The 23,704-nt window shown below is 40.5% G+C and overlaps 1 protein-coding gene across 1 annotated transcript in view; it reads right to left on the reverse strand.

Moving 5' to 3' along the window:
• LOC118821776 (BAH and coiled-coil domain-containing protein 1) overlaps positions 1–23,185 on the reverse strand; it is a 97,930-nt gene extending 74,745 nt beyond the window's left edge. The window contains exons 1-2 of the mRNA XM_036590504.1: positions 22,439–23,185; positions 19,670–19,993 (exon numbers count right to left, since the gene is read on the reverse strand). Of these exons, the coding sequence (XP_036446397.1) occupies positions 19,670–19,841 (172 nt within the window). The 5' untranslated portion in view covers positions 19,842–19,993; positions 22,439–23,185. The remainder of the gene's footprint in view (positions 1–19,669; positions 19,994–22,438) is intronic.
• Positions 23,186–23,704: the final 519 nt, after the last annotated feature.

The raw sequence follows: 23,704 nt of genomic DNA on the forward strand, positions 1-23,704 counted from the left end.
TAGAAGAAAGAGATGAAAAGCGACAAATGAGAGATTTCCTTCTCAGGCCCATAAATCAGGAGACCCAGGCAGGGCCGTGCGAGGCCTCCTTTTCCTTCCCTCCCTCTCTCTCTCTCTTTCTATCTCACAGCCAACACCGCAAGCGCTACTCTGAAACTCGTGGGGACACATACCAACCAACCACACAGACACACACACACATACACACACAAACACACATATTTGTTTTTATACAATGTCAGGACTTGGGGTCACACATATGTATGATATATATGTAACTACTGATATGTAATGATAACATGTTCCATGTGTATTATATATATTATTATATATGTACTGTGCATATAAGTCTTAGGCACCTAAGTACATTATTTAAAGCCATTTATCTTGACAATAATTGTGTTTTTGCCTGGAAAAACACCTTATATTATTAAAGTAAAAATATAAATACATAAATATTTACAGTTATAACATGTTCCATATATATATATATGTGTGTGTGTGTGTGTGTGTGTGTGTGTGTAATTATCTATATATAATAAGAATCTCTTCAATGTGTATTTTGTGTATCAAATGGGCTCAGAAATTAAATTAAAAATTTAAAATAAAAAAAAATTAAAAATAAAAAATTTCCCTAATTTGTTATATATTGTTATATACAGTATTTGTCAAGAACATGACAGCAGTAAATGCCATTTTTAAAGATGTATTTATGTGTCCTAAATCGATAAACAGGCTCTCGATCAGGCATTCCTAAAAGCACACCAATGGTTGTCAGACTGGAGGCCTGGAGGTTGTCTTAAAATGTACCTACATTTCTTTTTACATATTTTTGAGAATGACTTTTCCATAAGATCCCCCAGGCCAGTGATACTGTGTTCCAGGCCGGTGAAAAAGTCAGTGTCTGCATGAGTGAAAGCATGCACATACCAAGTTAAAGCAAACAGAGTCTATAACTAGTGAGTGTGGCTGCAGTGTGAAGCGCAGCATAGCTACACAGCTAAACTAGCAGCTTACTTCATTAAGTAACATGTGTACAAACATTACATGATTATTAGCTTACTATGTTACGGACCATCTGCTTTGAAGCTTTGGCTTATCAGAAAAAGTTACTGATCAAAAGTATTGAAAAAATACTGTTAAAGTAAACAAATCGCTTTGTTCAGGGTCAGGGAGTTGCTAAAAAGCAGTCAGATATTTGGGAATATTCCCAAACAGTTTTCTTTTATTTATGGTCAGCAATGGAATGTTCTTCTGGGCATTTGGTTGTCAATGTCTGTGATAAACTGGTCTGAAATATTCTAGAAGCCGCTGCAGAGAAGCTTTAAACATTAAAATGTGCATTTTTTCATTGAACTGGATAAATATTTGAATTCTGATTTTTATTTTGACAGCCCTAATATGTAGCTATCTATAAGTCAGGGATTATCAACCTTTTCCATGTCAAGGACCACCTGTTTATCACTGCAAGAAGGCCCATAAGAAAATGAAACTTTTTTTGCTCAAAAATGTCATTTTGGGGCCTTTTTTAACATAGCTATGTTTGGGTGCCCATGCTATTGTAGCAGGCTTATAGTAATAATGTTTAATATTTCTTTTTAATTGTAAAGTCAGTTATTTTTCCACTGATTTTTATGACAAAGTTCTATCACCAGCCTGCAATGGACCACTGGCTCCCTCCTCAGTATTGGCCTGAGGACTACCAAAAGGAGTTTTGTGGTCCATTTTTGGTCGTGCTATAAGTATAAGTAATCTTACATACATACATCATCTAAACCGCTTATCCTTCTGGGTTGCGGTGGGGTGCTGGAGCCTATCCCAGCTGTCATTGGACAGAAGGTTGGCCTAGAGGTTGTCTTAAAATGTACCTACACTTTTGAGAATGACTTTTCCATAAGATCCACCAGGCCAGTGTAAATGTAAAAAGCCTAGCCCTAAACCTAATCCCAACCTTCAGTTTGCAAAATGTGTTTTTGTCCTTACATTACATTTTGTTGGCCTTGAAATTGTACAAAAACAAACACACACACACAAACACCCTCCGCAGATGGAGTGTGCTAGAATGCCGTCCAGACCCGCCGGGAGGCCGTGAGTTGGCACAGTGGAAGGCTCATAAAATCAGTCAGAGCTAGAGAGACGCCATGCTTCAAAGCAGCACGTCTTCAAACTGGCCTCTTTAAAGAGCCCCACACACACGTGCCCAAATAAAACACACTCGCACACGCTGTCACATAAAACACACACACCATCGCACACACAAGCACAGCGAGGGACTAACAGAAGCACACAGGTGAGAGGGATGCACACACACAACATAAATGAGCACACACACAAACAAACACATACACACATGATAAAAAGCTGATACTGGTAGAAAGCAACAAAAAACTTCACGTGTGCTTTCATTAGGAAATGCTGCCATCTGTTATGTTGTGGTGCGATTGTAGACATCTCCGTATACTTAAAGATAAGATGAAGAGAACTCTGTGTGTGTGTGTGTGTGTGTGTGTGTGTGTGTGTGTGTGTGTGTGTGTGTGTATGTTTTCATACATTTTCAGGACAAAACTGTCCTGACTTTGTAGGACAACCAGAGAAAAACAAGGATAACCTGAAGATACAATGATTTTATCTAGGTTAAGTGCTGTTGTTAGGCAATGTAAAGCAGCTTTTATAAAACAGCAGTTCCAAAGTACAAGATCAAATAGAACATAAAAGGTCTCCCGAGTCTTGCAACTGTCTCAACATTGGCCCTATTGCCAGGAAATTGTGAATTAAATCCCTTGTGATTCCAAGAGAGTTGCTTCCTCTGGGTGTGTAGGATGGCCTTACCTCTTGCTCCATCCCTCAGGACTATGTTAGCTAATGTGGGTGTCTGCTAGCTGACGTAACAGAATTGGCTGTTAGTGTTCTCCTCCCAGTACCTCGAGCTGTGCAATTTGACAGTTTGAATGAAAATGTCATGGCTTGGTAGGTAGCTTGATAGCATCGTGTGATGGTGGAGACCTAGTGGGTGAGAACTGACTGGGACTAAACTTAATTTAGTCAATTTAGAGTTGTGAAAAAATTGTTAAAATAACAAAATGAAAAATCTTTCAGTAGCTCTTATATGAAATATCCACCAGCAAACAAAAGCTTTTCACTTGACCCCCATGAAATTGAAAGACATGCACACACATTACCTATTTTTGTCCATTTTATGACACTTCCCTCTTCTCAGTTTTCATTCCATCCAGGTCGCTCAGCACAGCTGGATGCTAAACCCCCTCCACCTCTATAAAAGAGCAAAGATGGTCCATTCCATCTCTGGCCTGGGGTTCATTTTAATGACCTGTAGGAGCTCCATATGTAGGGGAAGAGGGGGCCATTACCTCACATGACGCGCTCATAGCCGTTCAGCTGCGTCACCATGTCATGCTAAGGGCGCAAGGCTAAGCAAAACAATCAAACGCAGTGTTTTCTTCCATCTCAACCGCCTGTCTCCACAGCAAGAGCGGCCAGGGGACGGTCAAGGCCGGCCAGAGCCTGGACTCGAGCTGCGGACACGTCCACAATCCAATCTAGTCCAGCTGTGGGTCTGGAGCGTGACCTCGGAGCAACCCTGGAAGTAAAACCACTCTTACTGCTAAGCATGTCACGCCAACCCGTGACTCCAGCCTGAGGGTAAGGCCAGTAGGCCAGTTTCTTCCGAAAGACTTGTAACAATTCGCAACGTCCTTCCCAGATGTCTACTTTTATTGCTTGTAGCTGCGGACAATTTTTTAACCTCTTAAACTGTAAGGAGCAGTATGCAGGACCACATTTAAACTCCTCACTCTTATTACTACATAACTTATATGACTGATTCACCAGTGCTTTTCAATATATATCAAGTCTTCTCACAATGCAATACAATCACAACACTAGTATTTTGTCCATATCATGGAGACCTAGTAGTTAGCAAAAAATTCATAGTCGTTCCTCATTAATAACTGAATAATAAGCCTAGAATTTAAGGGGTTAATTGCTCTGGGGTCAGGTGGTCTGGTCATAATATAAATCAGAGTTGCAGGTCATTTGTAGAAGTGACAGAAAAAATGGATGCTGGCCATCACAATGTGGGACACTGCAGAACGAGGGATCGCTAAATTTGATGGAACATCATAAAGTTTCCCAGGGAGACCGTTAACATGTTTAGGGTTTTCCTTCTGGGCTGACAGTAAGAGACTGGCGATTACACAAGCTGGACGAGTCAGGGACCTGATGGGCTTCTTTCCATTTCACTCTCACCTCTATACAGGACACACTTAAATGTGTCATTTTCTGCCAACTTTAGTGCACATTTTCTGTTTATTTGCTATATTGGAAAAAAAATAAATAAATATAAAATGTGCCATAACTTTTGCATAGGCCACATTTTATGTTTTGTTTTTTCACCCTAATATGTTTAACTCAAGCAAATGAATAATAATTGTGAATTAAAATATGCAGAAACATGTTCTCTGTAGAGGATATGTACTTATTTTCGCTTAGAAAATCAACAAAACAAGCGCCCAAATATTTGCTTACGACTGTCCATACATGCAAACAGGCAAAGCTAGAATTCACATTACAAGCTTAATTCAGATTTTTTGCTCAGATCCGATCTTCTGGCCTTCATGGTATTCAGTCGTGTGTGGAAGTGACCCATATCTGTCTTTAGTGTGAACAAACCTGTGCCCTAAAATTATCCACATCCGCACATCCTAATCAATCACATCACGTGAATGTTCACCAAGTATCATGAACAACAAACAACGAACAAACTCGTAGCACAAGCCTTTATCAGAAAGGTCATTAGCTCTAAACAGCTGTTCTTGATTAAAGGAGAATGTGAACAAAGGCTAGACGCATGAAAGCTTCTGCATTGTTTACTAGCAGAAACTTCAAGTTATCTGCTACTGCCACACTGCCAACACTGAATGATGACGGTAATATGCACATGCGCAGTGGATACATGCATTGCATCTTCATAAAAGGTGGTGATAATTTTAAATTACATAATTTTGCACTCATACTAGATGTAGTCCATGAGTCAAGACTTGGTGTCCAAATTTTTTCTCTTTTGTTTAGCGTTGGAGCCACTAGGCTAATGTTGCTAACTAACACTAGAAGTCAGTAGACACCCAAAACTTTTCATGCCCAATACTTCTCTTCCTCTTCATTAAGGTTGCGCAGACCTGTCTATGAGGTTTAGCACATACTAAGACTTACTGTGAACTATAAAAATAAACTAAATTTAGCTGCTCACAGTGGACAGACATTTTAGAAAAGAAGTGTCGAGCCAAAATCTGCCCCTTCACTTACGTTTGCAATTTCTGTTTCTGTTGATTCTTTTTATAAATAACTGTCAATCTTGAATTTCTTAAGTGAAGTGTGTAAAATAGAAACATCAAAAATTGTGAATGTAATCTAGCATCTATATGCCTGCATGATGTGCACGCATGGGATAGGGAGTCGAAATTCAGCTCAAAAGCTACTGTCTTAAATGGCTGCATTCAGCTATATGGTGAGGTTTTGTTCATTTATATGTTTCACAGTAAGTCATACTGTGTCCTAAGCCGCTTGAATAAGTCTGTACGACCTTAATGAAGAGCTGGATGTGAGGTTGAGTCGGTTAAGAGAAGCTTTGGGCATGTATTCACAGAAAAGATCTGGGTGACTATTCAATTCTTGTTGTTGTTAGCAACATTAGCCATGTAGCTCAAGCACCAAATTAAAAAAGCAAGATTTAGACTCCATTTTTGCCATTCCTTTAAGGTCACATGGCCACAAATCAGATATGCATCCAATCTAGGAACACATTTGAAAACATCATTCAAACTGATTTGAAAAGATCTTTTATTTTGTATTCACACAGCTCTGAAAACAGCAGATCTGGGTCACATTTAGGCAAAAAAAAAAATCAGATTTGTGCCACATTAACCTGGAAATGTGAACACAGCCCTAAAGGCTTATTTCTGCAAGAATAGCCAAAGGTTCTCTGCCACTTGAGGGGAGGGAGAAAGAGAGAGAGAGAGAGAGAGGCAGTATGTAATCATAGCCTGACCTCACTGCAATTAGATGCGTCTCAGAGGAAACAGCACACTGTCCTTCAACTAATACAAAAACACACACACATGCACACACACACACATGCACACACTCACATGCAGACACACACACACACATACATATACACATATGCACACAGGCACACACACACAGACATGCACACATACATGCACATGTAGACAAACATACACAAAATGTCTTTTCTCTGTAACCCTGTTATCAGGACACTGCTGGTTCTCTGTGTGTGTAAAATGTTGTGACTCTCTGTTGAGCTGCTGGTGAGCAATGAAGTGTGAAAAGGGAGGGGTGAGAACCCGCTGCTGTGAAAACACCTCTCCATAAACCTAATATTTTAGCTGAGACAAAATGGACAGCACTGCAGCTTTCTTGATATCAAAAGCTGGGTTAAAACTGCCACAATAACAAACACATTTAAACAGAATAAGTTTGTATTCCTGTGTTTATGAGGTATTTCTAATGATTTCTGGATTAGTGAGGTGAACGACTCCTATGCTAGGCCTAAACCCAATCCTAACCCTAACCATACATATCAATTGTTTGGCTCTGTTATTCCAAAATCTTTTTTTGAAAAAAGAAAAAAATCTTCATGGGGACCAACCACAATGTCAACACTGTCATGACTTCCTGTCATCCTGGGGTCATCTGGTCCCAGTAAAGACCTAAATACATAACACACACGCACACTTCCCAAAGCACCTGTCAGTGGTGTGCATGGACCCCTCCGGTCCTCTCTGGCCTTCTCCTGCTCCGACTCACCCCAAAAAGCATAAATCCAGCCTGGGCTCCTCCTCTGCTCCTGGGTGGAGAGCCATCACTCCTGCTCTCTACCAGGGGATTAACTCCTGGGCCTCCGCTGTCTCTTTAATATTGGACAGATTTTATACAACACTAATCCCTCTCCCCACCCACCTCCTCCTCTCTGAGCGATATGCTTACACTATCTAGCACAGGGGCTCCATTTCTCATCTCTAAAAAAAAAAATGCAAGCTCTCAAAACTCACTGCTGTTCACTCTGAAAACTCTGAGCTAAAACCAGTGACTTTACAATTCACTACTTTTCACTGAGGAGGGTGTAACACACAAGAACAACTAAACCAACAGAGAGAGAGAGAGAGAAAGAGAGAGAGAGATAAAGAGAAAGAGAGAAAGAGACAGAGAGAGAAACAGATAAAAAGAGATACAAAAAGATAGAGAGCTACAAAGAGAGAGAGAGAGAGAGAGAGAGAGAGAGAGAGAGAGAGACAGAAAGAGAAAGAGAGAGAGAAACAGATAAAAAGAGATACAAAGAGACAGAGAGAGCTACAAAAAGACAGAGAGAGAGACAGAGAGAGAGAGAGAGAGAGAGAGAGAGCGAAGGACAGGAGGACAGGAGGCAGTGTAGCCTAGTGGTCAAAGCAGGCAAAGAAGGACAAAATGTCCAAAAGCTGCATAGAACAGTAACATAATAAAACAGGACTGATTCCCACAACATACGACACAGAGAAACGGCACGAGGCATTCACTTTAATCAGTGTCAGAGAGAGAGGAGCAGAGTCAGGACACACACACACACACACACACACACACACACACACACACACACACAGTACACTTCAAGCGCAACAGGTCTGAGTGTGTCGGAGGCGCTGCTGGCTGAGCGCTGCTCCCTGGAGACTGATTAAAATGGAATTTCTGATGTTAATCTTTGTTTTCGCACAAAAAGGCCTGATCCGTCCTCGGGAGGCGTGTGGCATGTATATTTAATATCAGAGCTCACAGTGCGCTCAGCGCCACGGCAACAACACTGCATTCAGCACGTCACCGCCCAACACTGCACTGACAACACGAACATAGGACCACCACTACAACTACTACTACAGAGAGAGAGAGAGAAAGAGAGAGAGAGAGAGAGAGAGAGAGAGAGAGAGAGAGAGAGAGAGAGAGAGAGACAGAGAAAGAGAGAGAGAGAGAGAAAGTGAGAGAGACACAAAGAAAGAGAGAGAGAGAGAGAGAGAGAAAGTGAGAGAGACACAAAGAAAGAGAGAGAGAGAGAAAGAAAGAAAGAGAGAATCAGAGAGAGACAGAGAAAGAGAGAAAGATAGTCAGACAGAGAGAGAGAGAGAGAGAGCGAGAAAGAGAGACAGCGAGAGAGAGAAAGAGAGAGAGAAAGACTGCACACTGGCAGCACAATACGTTCACACCTGCCACACTCTGAGGGACAGTGAGTGACCACACCATGTCAGAGATACACACCTATAAACACATACATTCTGCTTATTATTATTATTATTATTATTATTATAACACCTGTTATCTGTTCTTGCTTTATATCTGTTATTGCTTTTGGTATATGTTGTACTTTGTTCTTAATATCTTAACAAAAGCTTTGGCAATACAAGTGTTAATATTTGTCATGCCAATAAAGCAACACTGAATTGAATTGAATTGAATTGAACTGAAAGAGAGAAAGTGAGAGAGAGAAAGAAAGAGAGAGAGAGAGAGAAAGAGAGTCAGAGAGAGAGAGAGAAGAAAGGAAGTAAGTGAGAGGGCAATGGAAACAGAGAGAGAGAGAGAGAAAGACAAGCACTTTGGATAATAAATAAATAAATAAATCATTTAACAAGCATTTTATCATTATATTTTCATTATTATTATTGTGATTATTCAATCATTAAAGCTGCAGGGGTCTGTGGGGGTCTCTGTAAGCCCCCGGGTTCAGCAGGGCAGTCAGTGAAGCAGATGAAAGGACTCAGTGCTGCACCTGTTAGGGGCCCAGAGGCAGCGTCAGGGGATTGAGTGTTAGCATGCCCCCATCACAACACACACAACAGCACTCTCTCACTGGACTCCAGGGAGAAAACTCCACTCTTCTCTTCACGGCCCCCAAAATCTGCCCCCCGACCATAAACACAGCAAACAGCCTCTCCAGGCCCTTTCTAACAAAGATTAGAATAATAACACTGAAATTAAAAACAAGTAATCTGGCTTTTGTGCCTGAGCCGTTAATAATGTCTAACAGCTGTCACACACAACACAGCACAGCCACACTCAGCAACCCGCCACAGCCTGAGAGAGAGCAAGAGAGAGTTGGGGGGGAGTGATATACAGAGTGATATATAGTGAGAAACAGAAAGAGAGGAGAGAGGGACAAAGAAAGTGAGAGGAAAGGGATATATATATATATATATATATATATATAGAGAGAGAGAGAGAGAGAGAGAGAGAGAGAGAGAGAGAGATTAAAGAGAGACATACAGAGAGGGGTACAGGCAGGGAATAGAGAGATAGTGAGAAAAAGAGGAGATAGGAAGAGAAAGAGAGACAGAGGGGGTCATTAAGAGAAAAAGAGAGAGTCAGAAAGAGTAGAGAGAGGGACAAAGAAAGTGAGAGGAAAGGGATATGTAGAGAGAGAGAGAGAAACATACAGAGAGGGATACAGGCGAGAAATAGAGAGAGAAAAAGAGAGAGAGAAGAGAGAGGAGAGAGAGAAAAAGAAAGAGGGAGAGAACGAGAGACAGAGGGGGTCATTAAGAGAAAAAGAGAGAGGGACAGAAAGTAAGGAGAGGGACCTGTAAAGAGAAGAGAGAGGGACATGGATGGAGAGTGGGGGAAGAATCCACTTTACCTGCTTTCAAGTTCTCTAAACATCTCTTTGTTCTTTCTGCCTTGGCTTCCTCTCTCTCTCTCTCTCTCTCTCTTTCTTCCTCTCTCTCTCCCTCTCTCTTTCGCTCTCTCTCCCTACAAGCAGTGGTGCTGAGACGGAGCGCTTACTCAGCTGAGTGTAAAAATAGGCGATGGCGTTCTGAAATGGGAGAGTGTAATGTGATACAGGAAGGTATTGCCCGGCCGCTTGTCTCTCTTTGTGTTTTGGCCGCCTGGCCCGCAGTGTGTAGAAGGGCACGGCGGCGTGGCGCGCTGCCACACTGTAGGGCACTTGGCGGTCGCTCACACACACACACACACGCGCGCACTGACCGCTCTCACACACTCAAATGCCCCCCCCGCCTCCACCCCAGCCCCCCCCCACACGATGCCTTGCACCACTGACACAGTCAACAAATAAAGCTAACCCAGCTCTACCACCCAGATAGACACACACACTCACACACACACACACCCATACACACACACACACACATTCGTGAGCAGATTCTCACCCACTGAACAAACGCACAGAGACAACAAGGGAAAAACACCGCTGAGGATGATGTATGACTTCCTCAAATAATAGCATGTTTGCTTTACTAGAAAACAGGTTATTTAAGATTTTAATGGACTTCTCCCAATAATATCAACACAAAGCAAAGCCTTTGCCAGAGTTCTGGATCTGAGACAAGCTTTGCAAATTCTCCCCTACAAGATCCTGCTCTAGGTGCTACAAGACTTTCGCGTGCAAAATTTGCGTAACCCTCATTATAAAATCTGGATTAATCACTTGCAAACATTGACAATAGCGTCATTAGCCAACTGTCACGATTGCTCATCTAATTGTTTGCAAATCTGCTTTTCAAATGTCCCTGCCAGCCCCACTCTCATGCCAAATGCTCAAAATGTGACCAATGTGGCAGTGTTTTTGTTACAAATGCCACAAATGCACAGACCAAATGGGAAAGAACGATGAGACAGGCAAAAAAAATCTCACCCACAAAAAAGTTTAGGTTGGATTGTGAAGAACAAATGCAGAAAAAGACAAAAGACTGTTACTTTCTCAAGCTGCCTGTAAGGTTAAGGTTTAGTGGGGGTAACTGCTTCTGTATTGACCTGCCTTAGACGTATCCCTCATGGTGTACATACTATAAAACACCTCTATACATGTAGCTTAATCATTTCTCACTTACACTACCATTTAAGGGTTTCAAATCACTGTTTTCAATAAACATAAAACCATTTTTGTTCCAAATACATGTATAAGAGGATTCTATGAAGGACAAACACATGTATAAAAGGATTTATGAGGCTAATATTCTATAGGATTCAAACAATTTGTAGAAAGCTGTAAAAATTAAGTTTTCAGTGATGAGTGGAGCTGTGAATGGTTCCATAATAACTGAGAAAGTGGTTTAGCATCAAAAATGTATTTACAATAAGATTAACACAAGTGCCTCATATTCACAATCCCACTGCTCAAATAGCTATTTACAGTAATTGCATGACTAAAAATGATTATACATAGATAATTACAGTTGAATTATTATGTAATGACATTTACCATTTATTTTACCATGTCAGAACTACTTTAAATTGTAATAAAGCATTAGTGTACATTTTGGTTTATAGCTGCTAACACTGATTATCTACACTGTGAATGTATTTTTTAATAATAATTATTAATAGAACAGTGATTCCAAACTTTTGAATGGTAGTGCAGCTCATTAAATAAGTGATGATTTTTTTCGCAGATTCTTTCAATCAATACCACATTTGTGCACAAAAGTAGAGAAGGCTGTTTAAATCTGATGAGAAGTTGTATTGCCTGCAGTCTTATACTGTCCTTCAAATTTTCTGGCTCAAATGGAAGCAGAGGTGCTAGTACATGGCAACACAGAATGAAAACTTTAAATTAATTATGTAATTAATTGCATTATTAATTTTGTAGTTAATAAAAAGTAAGTTATCTAAATACTTATGTAATGTAAATTGTGACCAGCCACAATAATCAGAGTTCTAAGGATCAATGCATGTGGTTTACATTTTTGGCCATTGGACGTGAGGAAGAGTAGCAGGGGGGTTTGCTGGCCTTGCGATGGTGAGTGTGTGTGTATGTGCTGGGAAAGGCAGGAGGAGATGCTGGGAAGTCACAGCCAGGTGTTGGGTTCAGTCAGGCTCAGTGCACCCACAGAGAAGGGCCAGTGAAGACACTCGACTGGTGACATAATGTCTGCTCTGTGTACATGTCCTTGAGTGTAAAAAATTCACAAACAAGAAGGATGACTAGCTTTTCAATCATCTTGGCAACGCACACACCCACACGCACACAGGCAGCAAAAAAGTTTGCACACGGTCATCAGATGAGCAGGAATATCTCTTACTCGCACCCTCTGCTATCAAACTTCAAAGACTGTCCTCCAAGCTCTTGTTTTCCTGTTTGATCTGAAAATAGTGACTGTCTGAAGAAGCTGCCAAAGGCCTCATCCTCCTAGAAGAGCTAGCAAGTACCCTGATGGCAGAGGAGCAACACTATACACTACCTCAATCTGATTAAAAAAAAAACTAAAAAAAACGCTAATGCTGCTAACAAGGAATAAGAGCTAGCGAGGAACAGTTAGCATTACGCCAACAAACTGGCACGACTAGATTTATCATTTAGAGTGACATGTTTGCCTTTTTGTTCTTAAAGTTGTGACTACTTTAAAATACTAAGTGGTGCTTCTAGAAGAATTAGCAAGTTTCTTGACAGTGGGAGAAAAACACTACTAACTTAATCTGATTTAAAGAACTTTCCTCAGAAACACTGCTAACATTGCTCTAAACCCCATGTGTCAAACACAAGGCCTGCAGGCCAGATCAGGCCCACAATGCAATCTTATCTGGCCCGCAAAAGTATTTTAATTTTCTATTAATATTAGCCTGTTTTACAATGCGTTGCACTACAGTCCCCAGCATGCATTGCAACGTAATGTGCGCTCTGACTCTCTGATCCCAAAAATAATTTATGGGACAGTAGTTACACCTCAATTCTAGACAGTTCCACACCAGTCATGGATATGTTGTGTTTTCAATGTCTAATGAAGCTGTTATGCTGATCATCACCAACACCAGCATATGTTGTGTTTTGGATGCTGATGTGCTGGTAAACCAGCATGACCTTTTGCTGGGAGATCCAGCAAAACCAGCACCAGACCAGCATAAACCAGTATAAATTCCATGCTGGTCTAAGCTGTTTTTTATTCAGCAAAAGAACCACACTATTCATTATCTTGGTCTGATCTAAAGAAAATTTGGCTCAAAAACATTGCTAACATTGCTAGCAACCAAAGGAAGCTTAGCATTATGCCCACAGTCTGGTAAAACTAGCTTTAGCATTTGGGGTGATGTCTTTGCCTTTTTGATCTAAAAATAGTGACTAACTGAAAAGGTTGCCAAGACCTGGTGTTCCTAGAAGAGTCAGTGAAAACTCTGATGGCAGAAGTACAACACTTTTCACTACCTAAGTCTGATTTCATGGAAAGCATCACTCAAAAACACTGCTAACATTGCTAACAACCAAGGAAAGCGAGCATGAACAAGCTAGCATTACACCAACAAACCGCTCCTCGCTATCTTTAGCATTTGGGGTGATGTATTGCTTTAAAGATTGTTTGGAGGTGAGGGAGACGGCGCCTGCGAGTTTTATGGCGCACCAACAGCACGTCGCCCAGCAAACACCTTCGGCAGCTGAGCCAAAGCTGCAGCCGGTCGTAAACACAACACACACTTTCTCAGCGCCACCAGAACACCTGTGTTTGTCTTTGAAGCCCAGCTTTCACATCCCACTCTCCTCTGGGGATCTTCCAGCAATGAGCCATTCAATAAAATCACACAGTAAAGGTATTTATTCCACTCTGGGAAAAAAACACATATATAAAATAAGTAAATAAATAAAATAAGATCATAATGTTGAGGGTAGTAGACAGGTTGTAAAAGCAAGCTTTGAAGAGAGAGGCTGTGTGGCTATCCAGACAGGATACAGAAACCAGGGGAGTGACAGGGACATCCTACCTCAGACACAATAAAAGGAGGGAGGGTGTGTGTTTTTTTATCTTTAAACAACATGCCATAAAACACACACACAAAGATGCACTCAACAACAATGGCCCCAAGGTTGGGGGTGGGGGGACAGGAAACCCCTCTGGCCTCCTCTATAATGACACAGACTTTCCTGATGATAGGTGTGTGTGTGTGCACTTGTATGTTTGTTTCATCAGTAAGAACAAGAATGAAGAGGAACAGAGGGCGTCTAAAGATATAGCCCAGCCCTGTAGGCCCAATCCCATTTCACACCTTGACTGTTTTGCATGTTCACACCTAGAGGTAGGGTGTCCCAAATTTTTGTTGAGATAGAGGGGTAGGGCGAAGTGTTAGGGCTGCATGGCCCTCCAAACAGACTTTTTTCAGAGGCACACTCCAAACAAAGTGATATGAGAAAAAATAAGTCATGCATGGCTGCGCAAGCAACCAAAGAAACCCACACATGTGATTATTTTCTCTGCTAAAAAATTACAATAACCATATTATGTTAGTTTCATGTTTTAATGTATTATGATCCTTTCCTTCATAACAAGCATAAAAAATCGCTAATAGTATGCTAATATCTCAGTAGCTAGCTAGCTAAATTTCCCGTTCCACCTTAAATAGTCCAGAAGTACTGACGCCTGAAGCACTAGAATGTAACTGCTGCTCCATTTAAGGTGGAACGGGAAAATTCGAAAGACCAAAGAATTAGGGGTGGGCGATAATAAATAATTGTCGCATCCCCCTCTTTGAAACCATATGATGCCCTAAATTTAACTAAAGACCAGCAGTGAGGTTGCTGAACTTTACTCTCCTCTGCTATCACTGCAGACCGGCAGGGTCGCCTACACTGTTAGAAATAAAGGTACTCTGCAGGTACATTATCATTCCTTAAGGTACAAACAATATAAATGTACCCTCAAAGGTACAGCAGTGCTTTTAAGGTCTAATTGTGAACCTTAAAATAGGTTTTTCCCAGTGGAAAGGTACAGATTTGTAACTTTTCATAACCTAATGATTTAACACAGAACAATAAAATAAAAGGCCTGGAGATGAGACGGGGTGTATGGACTCAATACTTAGAAAATATAATTTCAGTGGATTATGGTACAATTATGTTCCCTGACTAAAGGTACTGAGATGTACCCTTGAGGGTACCACCCCAGTGACAGTTTAGTACCTTTTTTTCTGAGAGTGTAAAGAGCACTGCTAGTGTCTCAAAAATGTCTTCTGAGTTTACATGACATCACTGTGAACCAGCAGGTGGAGAAAAAATAATATTGTGTTTCACCTCCCCCTCCCACCACCCCCCTGCTTGTCTTAGAGCGAAACGCTCTGCTAGCTCAGAAAATCTTCCTGATACAGTGCTCTACTCAGAATTATCATGCACTTTCTTTGTTCCTTGCATGGTAACATAACAGAACAACTTTTGGTTTGGTTTTCAATGTATGAGAACTATTTTTGTAAATCAGAGTGCATGTGAGTGTAAAGAACCCCCACATACTGTAAAGACTCTGGGAATTTACATTATGTGAAGGTTCTTTAGACATTTAGACATTCATTGGTTTTTCGCTCTCACAAATCTTTTTAAAACATGCTTTTTGGAGAAAGTATTTCACTGGAAAATGCATTAGAATTTCTGATTCATGTCCACTTCCTAAATGGTTCTTGGCTTAGACATGTGATTATGTGGAGCTTCTTTAAACTTAAAAAAAAAGGTTCTTTACTTACAATAATGTTTGTTTTTTAAGAAACATCTGCTGAAAGGTTCTTTAGGGAACCAGTGGTTCCTCTATGACATCATAATATAAACTCTTCATTTTTAAAGCAAATTTAATATACATGCATCCTCCAGTTCAACTGCTATTTTTAGTGATAATCAAATCACCAAAGACAGATGACGTCAAACTGTTAAGCAGCCTACAATCTATAAACAACAAAATGTAATTTCTATGCTCAGGCATGTATGATAGGGACATCTATGAGAATGAGATAAGATGAAAAAGTATTTAAAATCTACTGTCTTGAATGGTATCTTACACTATACTTGATATTGCCATTTTCTACCAAATACAGCATTAAAATGTGCACACGTATATGCGCACACACACATATACACACACACACACACACAAACCCACAGGCAACATCCTTCACATGGATGAAATGTCAGATGGCAAGCTGCTGCAGGTAGATAATGGCTATTATATTCAGTCTGATATTTATGAGGAACTGTCAGGGAATCTCAGCAGCCATCACTCCATCAGTGAGCTGCCCAGCCTGCTGGACGAGGCACGTTTCATCATGAGGAACAACAGAAATACCCCAGCGGAGAGAAGTGAAAGCTACCCACTTCCTTAGAAAGATGCAGGTATTTCATAACTCTTTGAGGTGACGGCTGTAGCTGCCATCGCAGCCTCCATCTTCGCAGTGAGGGAAGCACTGAATGTATAAAGAAAAGGGCGTTTCGAAACATCACTGCAGGCTTTTCAGGGAGTCCAGATGTAAACGTGCCACTGCAAGCGCTTTTACATCCTGTACTGAAATATTCAGAGACTTAGTAAAGATTTCATGTGAACCAGCAAGTGTGTTAACCACTAAATGCGTTAGCCCCCCTTAGGGATGGGTCAGGAATGAAACACAAGAGCTCAGGAAACTAGTTTCAAAACGCCCCCCCCCCCACTTAAGCACACTACAGCCAGCATCACCGTTTGCCAAAGTGACCAAACTCAGTGGGATATTCAGAGGAACACTAATGTTCTGCCTAAACACTTCTGGAGAAAAACTGTTATTTGGTGCGCCTCACATTATTTATATAGTAATAATAATGTAATAATAGGATAACAATAATGTAACACATATGAAAAAAAGTGAAATATATTATTGCTCCTGTGCAAAATCATATAATCCTCTTTTTTTATTTTGCTTTTTTTTCTACATAATGTGAAAGCTCCAGTTGCCTTTTTCATTTCACAATGAATGGATCAATAGTATGGTCCAAAATTATCAAAAAAAAAACCCACAAATTCATTAATTCCCATAACAAGTTATGAATGTTTTTCCTTTTCCTGTAAAGTAAATTTATATATATATATGTATGTATATATATATATATATATATATATATATATATATATATATATGTGTGTATATATATATATATATATGTATATGTATATATATAGTAATTAATGTAATAAGCTTTTAATCCAGGTTATTATACACCATTTCTTTTGGCCCACTGATCATAAAATGATCTTGCAATGTAAAGGGCAGCTGTTGTGCTTGAATCACATAATACAGAGATACACAGTGTTACACAGTGTTACATGTTACATTATTGTCACTGTGTTACTGTACATGCACACTGTATGTACTGTACTGTATTTTCACACAATATAAAGGGCAGCTGGTGTTTTCAAATGCTATTCAAAAGAATAAGAAACGAACAATATATATCTTTTGCGAGGCAGTAAGGCAGTGAGGTTGTAATAACATGAAGGTTGAAAGCCACCACATGAATCAAGGGGACATAATTGAGACAGCACTGCTCCAGCCAAAGTCAGAAAGCATTAAAGGGATTGGCTATTTTTTATCCTGAAGAACAATACCCCACCTGTTTCTCTCATTGAACAGTGATGACATCTGAGGGGAGGTTTGCATGGTGGTGCAGGCCATGAACAACAAACCACACGACACATCCGGTTAGCAGCACACCTGTACCCTTTAGCTAGCATTAGCCTAAATAATCTCTCTCCAAACATCTGCAAGAACAAAGAGATTCATCTACATCTATAAATAGCTCTGCTTGTTATGTGTGTGCGTATGTGCATTACTATGGATCATTTTCAATGGATTTGATGCCTATAGTGCGGCAAAGATGCTCCTTTTTAAAACAGATCCAGAAGTTAAACAACAAAAAATGCTGATAAGCTTAAATTGACCTGATTAGTGCATAATGATGTATCTATTTATCCTGACATACATAAATGAGAAATATATATATATATATATATATATATATATATATATATATATATATATATATATATATAATATGTGACATTGCATTGTATTTCTACTGCAACAGCCCTTATATAGTGGCCCCAAAAAGTATTTGGACACTTCACTTTAACCATTTGTGCACTTTAATGAAGCTCTTTAGATTACTTCATGCAATGAATAACAAAATCATATTTATTTCAGAGAAACACTTTTAGCACAGCATCAAACTGATGGCAGACTCACCAACTAGATTGCAATAAAAGCACTGTAAAGCACAGAGGTGGTAGCATCAAAGTCTGGGGCTGTTTTTCTCATAGTGCTGTCAGTGAGCGTGTGTTCATTGACTGGATCATGAACTCTGAAGTGTACAAAGGCATTCCTGATGCAAACCTGCAGAAGTCTGCATAGGAAAATAACTGATCTGAAACAGCCGCCTTTAAAAAGAATACAAATGAAAAGAACATTTCAGTGCTGCAATGGTCTGTTTAAAATAAATCTAACTTGAACTGGGCATTTTGCTTCCTTAACACATTTTTTAAATATGGCACAAATGTCCAAATATTTTTAAGGTTACTGTATATAAGAGATGATGATATATACCAATGTAAACTAAAGCATGTTTCTAAATTAAGTATAAAATAAGTTAATTTTATTGACTGCCATATAAAACACTTTGAAACGATGCTTAGTTAAAACTACTTCTCCTTCCCAAAACCAAGGTAGGCTGGTGAGTGGTTCTCTTCAGTTCCTGCCAATGCTAATGCTCAAAATGTGAATAGGAATATGACACTATCAAATGATAAAATAATGAAATGAATCCTCGCTCAGGAATCAACTTGAAGCATAAATCAAAAGCCATCCTTTCAGCATGGAATACAGCAATGTTGATTTAGAGAGTGCAGAAGTCTAACCTGATCAAATCGCATTTTAGAACAAAAAAACGTCTCATCAGTGAGGGTAAGCCCATCTCTCCGCCAGACCCCGTCCAGCAGCACATGAGCAGGACAGCGAGCTGAAGGCCTGCATTAACAGTGGATGTGAATGACACTGCTGTGTCTGCCCCCGCTCTGCTCATCGATACTCGCTCAGTACACAGAAAGGGATTTTCAGCTATTACAGGCTTCATCACCAACACACGACGTCTTTATTACAGCTTTACTAACACATTCTGCTCTAAACCGAGATAGAAACAACTTGCAGAAGAAAAAGACAAGACATTAATAATATTTCATAAATTAAAAAAAATAAAACATGCTAGTCGAATTATTGATAATTTATATATATATATATATATATATATATATATATATATATATAAAATTTTTCCCAAATAGTGTCATTCCAAAACGCCTTAAACGCCACGTTCATTTTTTTTTCTTTGTTTTTTTATGATATAAGCTGTTTTGTGTGGCCTTTACACATATAAATATGAAATATGAAATATGAATGCTGTATTATGATTAATACCACCTTTATTAAAGAATAAAAATGTGTTATACGTCACTATACGCCTTCTACAAATGGACATACAGCATTATTAATTACATTATTTATTATACTAATATTATTAAACTATTATTGAATTAATATATATATATATATATATATATATATATATATATATATATATATATATATATGAATTAAACGGCACAAAGCTTCGTCAAGATCACTCCACGTTTACAGCAAACGCTTCACAAAATGTAAATTCACCTCCTCAGCTATAGTGCCTCATCATCATCATCACTCTCCTGAACTCAGTGTGGAGGATGTTCACTCAGCAGAAGGACAGTTAAAGAAACACTGGAACAGTAAATCAGCATTAATGCCACCGGCTGGCTGTCAGTCAGCGGCGCCACAGCGTACAGAGCGGAGTGAGACAAACCTGAGTGCGCTGCCATCGGGAGGTGGGATGGGTAATATTTTCCGGGTGGGAAAGGGCCGGCGTGCTGCACGGAGCCGTGGCCGGTGGAGGAGATCCGCGAGGCGGCGCGGTGCACCAGAGCGCCCCGCTCTGACAGGAGGTGAGCCGGAGCAGCGAACTCCCTCCCCTCCATACTGCTCGAGCACAATCAATCCGAGATCCAGCGGCTGCGCGGAGCTGATCAACACAAACCCATAGATTATAATCCTTGTCGGTCGCTCGCGGTGTCGCTTTTAGAGAAAGTCTCGCCTCTCCGGTTTACGGTGTCGCCCCCAATCATCTTTTCTGGAAAAATGAAAAGAAAAGGACAACACATTTAATTTGCGTGCGGCAACATTCACAGATCCACTGTCTTCTTAAACATGTTTAACGATCATGGCCTGCAACAGTGATCTGGTCCATTAGATGTAAAAGCCGTGATGTGCTAATAACACAGGACTGCAACTGCAGCGCGAGCGGCCCGCTGACAAGACAGGGATTTGTAAGAGAAAGGACAGAAAAAGAGATGGAGCAGGGTTGAAAGATGAGCATCCAAACACATCACACAGAATATGCAAAGGCGCTTTCAACGCATCCCACATTATGAACTCAGCATTTGAATCGCCTTTTGTTGGACAGCACCCGAAACAACACTGACCCTCGCTGCACTCCCCCTTTTTCACTGTAATAACACAGTCCGGCGGTCCAGCGCTATTTCTGCACGTGTGTTGGAAGAATCCATACAGAACATTTGGGCCATTTGCATGGGGTCAAACCTTAGAGGCTGACTGGGCGGGTTGGACTGGTGCAAACGCTGGAAAATTCACAAATAAACAAGATGTGCCCGAATATTTCACTAAAAAACGAGTCTGATTTGCTGATGAATCCAGTGGAGGCGTCGCGTCCAAGAGGCTTGAGCATAAACTTTGATGAATTGGCCCCTAATTGGCCTCAAATTAAAAAGGCTATCAGCTCATTTGGAATGGATTTACCAAAGCAGTGTGATCAATGGCGAGATGAGGAGCAAAACGACCCTTAATCACCAGCACGCCACCGTTCACAATAAGGCCTTCGCTGCAGATAGCTAGGCTTCCTACAAAGTGTGTGTGTGTGTGTGTGTGTGTGTGTGTGTAAACAACTGCGATTCTGCTCCCTTTCATCTGCCACGACCTGCTCTGGCCTTTATTTGGGGTAATTAAATTGACCAGGACACACAACAGATAAAACCTACAGTTAAACGCGGAGCTCCTGGTACATAAAGCTATTTGCTGTTTCTCTAGTCGTGCAGACTGAGCTCACCAGGCTGCTCCTCACAGCGTCTATCTCCACCTTTAAGCAGCCACACTGCTGAGAACACAAGATGCCAGTCAAGACGAGATGGAATGGAATATTTTACCCACTTCACTGTCACTCGCAGCTTTCAGAGAAATAAAACATCACCGTTTAAAATGTAATGTTTAAAATTACGAGCAAATTGTGTCCTGAATTCATTTTTAGGGGGAAACAGTTCAGATTTAGTGGTCTTAGAGAGCTGCCTGCTTGCCTGCCTTTGTCTGGCTGCACACACACACACTCACACTCACACACTCACTCACACACTCACTCACTCTCCCCGTCAGCCATTACCGTCCACTGCCGAGCACAAACCCTCCAAACACGCCGTGCATTTTCTGCCTAAAGCGGAGCGAACTGACGCATTTTCAGTACAAGTGTTCCGGCTACATCCGGGCTACTCCGCGTCGTTTTTGTAAGCCAGCTGAAGCCGCCTGTGTGTTTTAGCGGAGAAAGAAACAAAGAAATTGTTCTGTCTCGTCTAACAATGCCTCGCGTAAAATGCACCATATTGTTTATTTTTCTCTTTTCTTTTTTTTTCCCTCGTTACACTGACCAAACGCCGCGTCCCTGGACGTGTTTCGCTGGTCAGAGTTCACCGGGACGGAAGAAATCAGGCGCTGCTGCTCCAGGCGGGATGGCGCCGGTGTTGTCCGGCTGAGAGCGCGCTGAGCCCGGACACACCGCCGACAGCGCAGCGCTGAGCAGCACAGCGTCTCCGACGGGAAAACTGAGCCGAAATAACCCGAAATAAAAAACACAAAACTGAACAAAACACGGAGACGAAGATTAAAGAAAAAATACATTAGAGAAAAATAAGCGCTACGTCTGTGGGCCTTATTGTGTTCAGTTTTATGTGAATATTTCTAAACGCCGAATGCAAAAAATGTTAACGGACGGCTAACACGTTAATCTTTATTTATTTTTACTCTGGAAATGTTTTATTCCTTTACAAAGCCTGCAGGCCGCAGTTCCCTTCGGTACTGTCATTATACTGTTTTTCAGCCGAACGCATTTTTTTACATTACGCTTGAACAGAATTGCTGAAAATGCTGCATTTTTTGTTATAATGAGTTATTTAAGAAATTAACCGAATTTATTTTTAACAATATATACATTTCATGAGGAATTTATTAAACACGACCATCCTTTTGAAAAACACTGGTAATGTTTAATTTCAGTTTTGCGCTGTTTTATATGTTACATGCATATTAAACCTTTTCGTATTAGCATATTTTAAATTTCCTTGCATGCCCGAATATTCGTATTTTTACGCTCGGTAAATCTCATTGTTTTTATGTGTCAGACCACAGAGCCCATGTCTTTGAAAAATTTAATTTAAATACAGATATCTGCATTTATATCCCGAGCTCAGAATATAAATATATGTGCAAAAGAGCAATTAAAATCATTACTTACTGGTATGTAAAATCCTTGCATAACAATAAATAAATATGATTAGAAGGGAAAGAGTGAATGCAGGTGAAGAATGCCGCACATTTTGAGCGCGGAGCTGCTGGAGAGGTTAGATCCCAGAGAGCTGCTCCTGTGAGTGCTGCACTTGTGGCTGTGTGAGCTAAAGCGCCGGTTCAGGCCGCTCAGTCGAGGCTCGAGTCTCCGAGCCGTGATCCTCTTTCCCAGCGCAGCTAGTGCCTCGCAACCCAGGGAGAGTAAACACAGCCTCCCATTGGTCAGATCCGCTCATGGTAATGAGCTCGTGCAACTCGCTAAGCCACACTCGAGGCTCCGATTGGTCCACGTCGCCGGCCAATGGAGACTGAGCGGAGAGAAAGACGCTCCACACAGCGGGAAAATCAAGATAAACCTGCAGCACTCAGAGATCCGGATGAAAGGCCTTCTCTGCCCAAACATTTATCAAACAGCAACCGACATTCCACAAACTACGTTGAATTTGTGTGTCATAAATCTACAATAACTCAGGAGAAAATGATATGCAACGAGACATTTTGGGCGTCATCTCGCTTTGGAAATGGAAAAGACTTCTTTTTTTACAGTCTCTTACCTGAAACACTGAGTAATGCTGAAAATGTGTTTAAAGGGAACGGCGATTAAAGGAATGGAGGAAATAGTCATGACATTTGTTATTGCTCAGAAGCAGTGCCTCCATAGCAAGTGCATTTTCATTATTAGGACTAATGAAGGATTGTTCTCAGTAACTCCTCAGAAACCTGAATGCAGGTTTGGCCAAAGACAGCCAGTCTCAGAGACATCAGTCTCCCTCAGTATGGAGGGAGTCTAGTGCTGGGCAGCATGACCTCGGTTCCAGCTGATCAGATATCTGAAAAAATAAATATCGTCACATATTTCGTCACATTTTTTTGACGTATCGCAATACTACGTTTTAGTCATATTGCCAATCTCTAAGGGAATCTTTCAATCCCAGTTTCTTTGATAATCTGTAGTTTAAATTTAGATTAATTTAAATTTATTCTATTCTAATATTCTGATAATCTTATTCTATTCTAATATTTATTCTTCACACATAGGGCAGTATAATGTTTCTGTAAATAAGAGGTAGATCCTGGGCTTATTCTGTTAGCCTTTTATATAAATATATAGCCCAATGGTGGCTGGCTGAACAAGAAGCCATTGTTACCAATAGCCACTGTAGCACACTTTATGTGTAAATTAGTAATCAGTAATAATGCAAAAATTAAGCTCTAA

Source organism: Colossoma macropomum, unplaced genomic scaffold (assembly GCF_904425465.1).
Source record: "Colossoma macropomum unplaced genomic scaffold, Colossoma_macropomum, whole genome shotgun sequence".
Classification (NCBI taxonomy): Eukaryota; Metazoa; Chordata; class Actinopteri; order Characiformes; family Serrasalmidae; genus Colossoma; species Colossoma macropomum.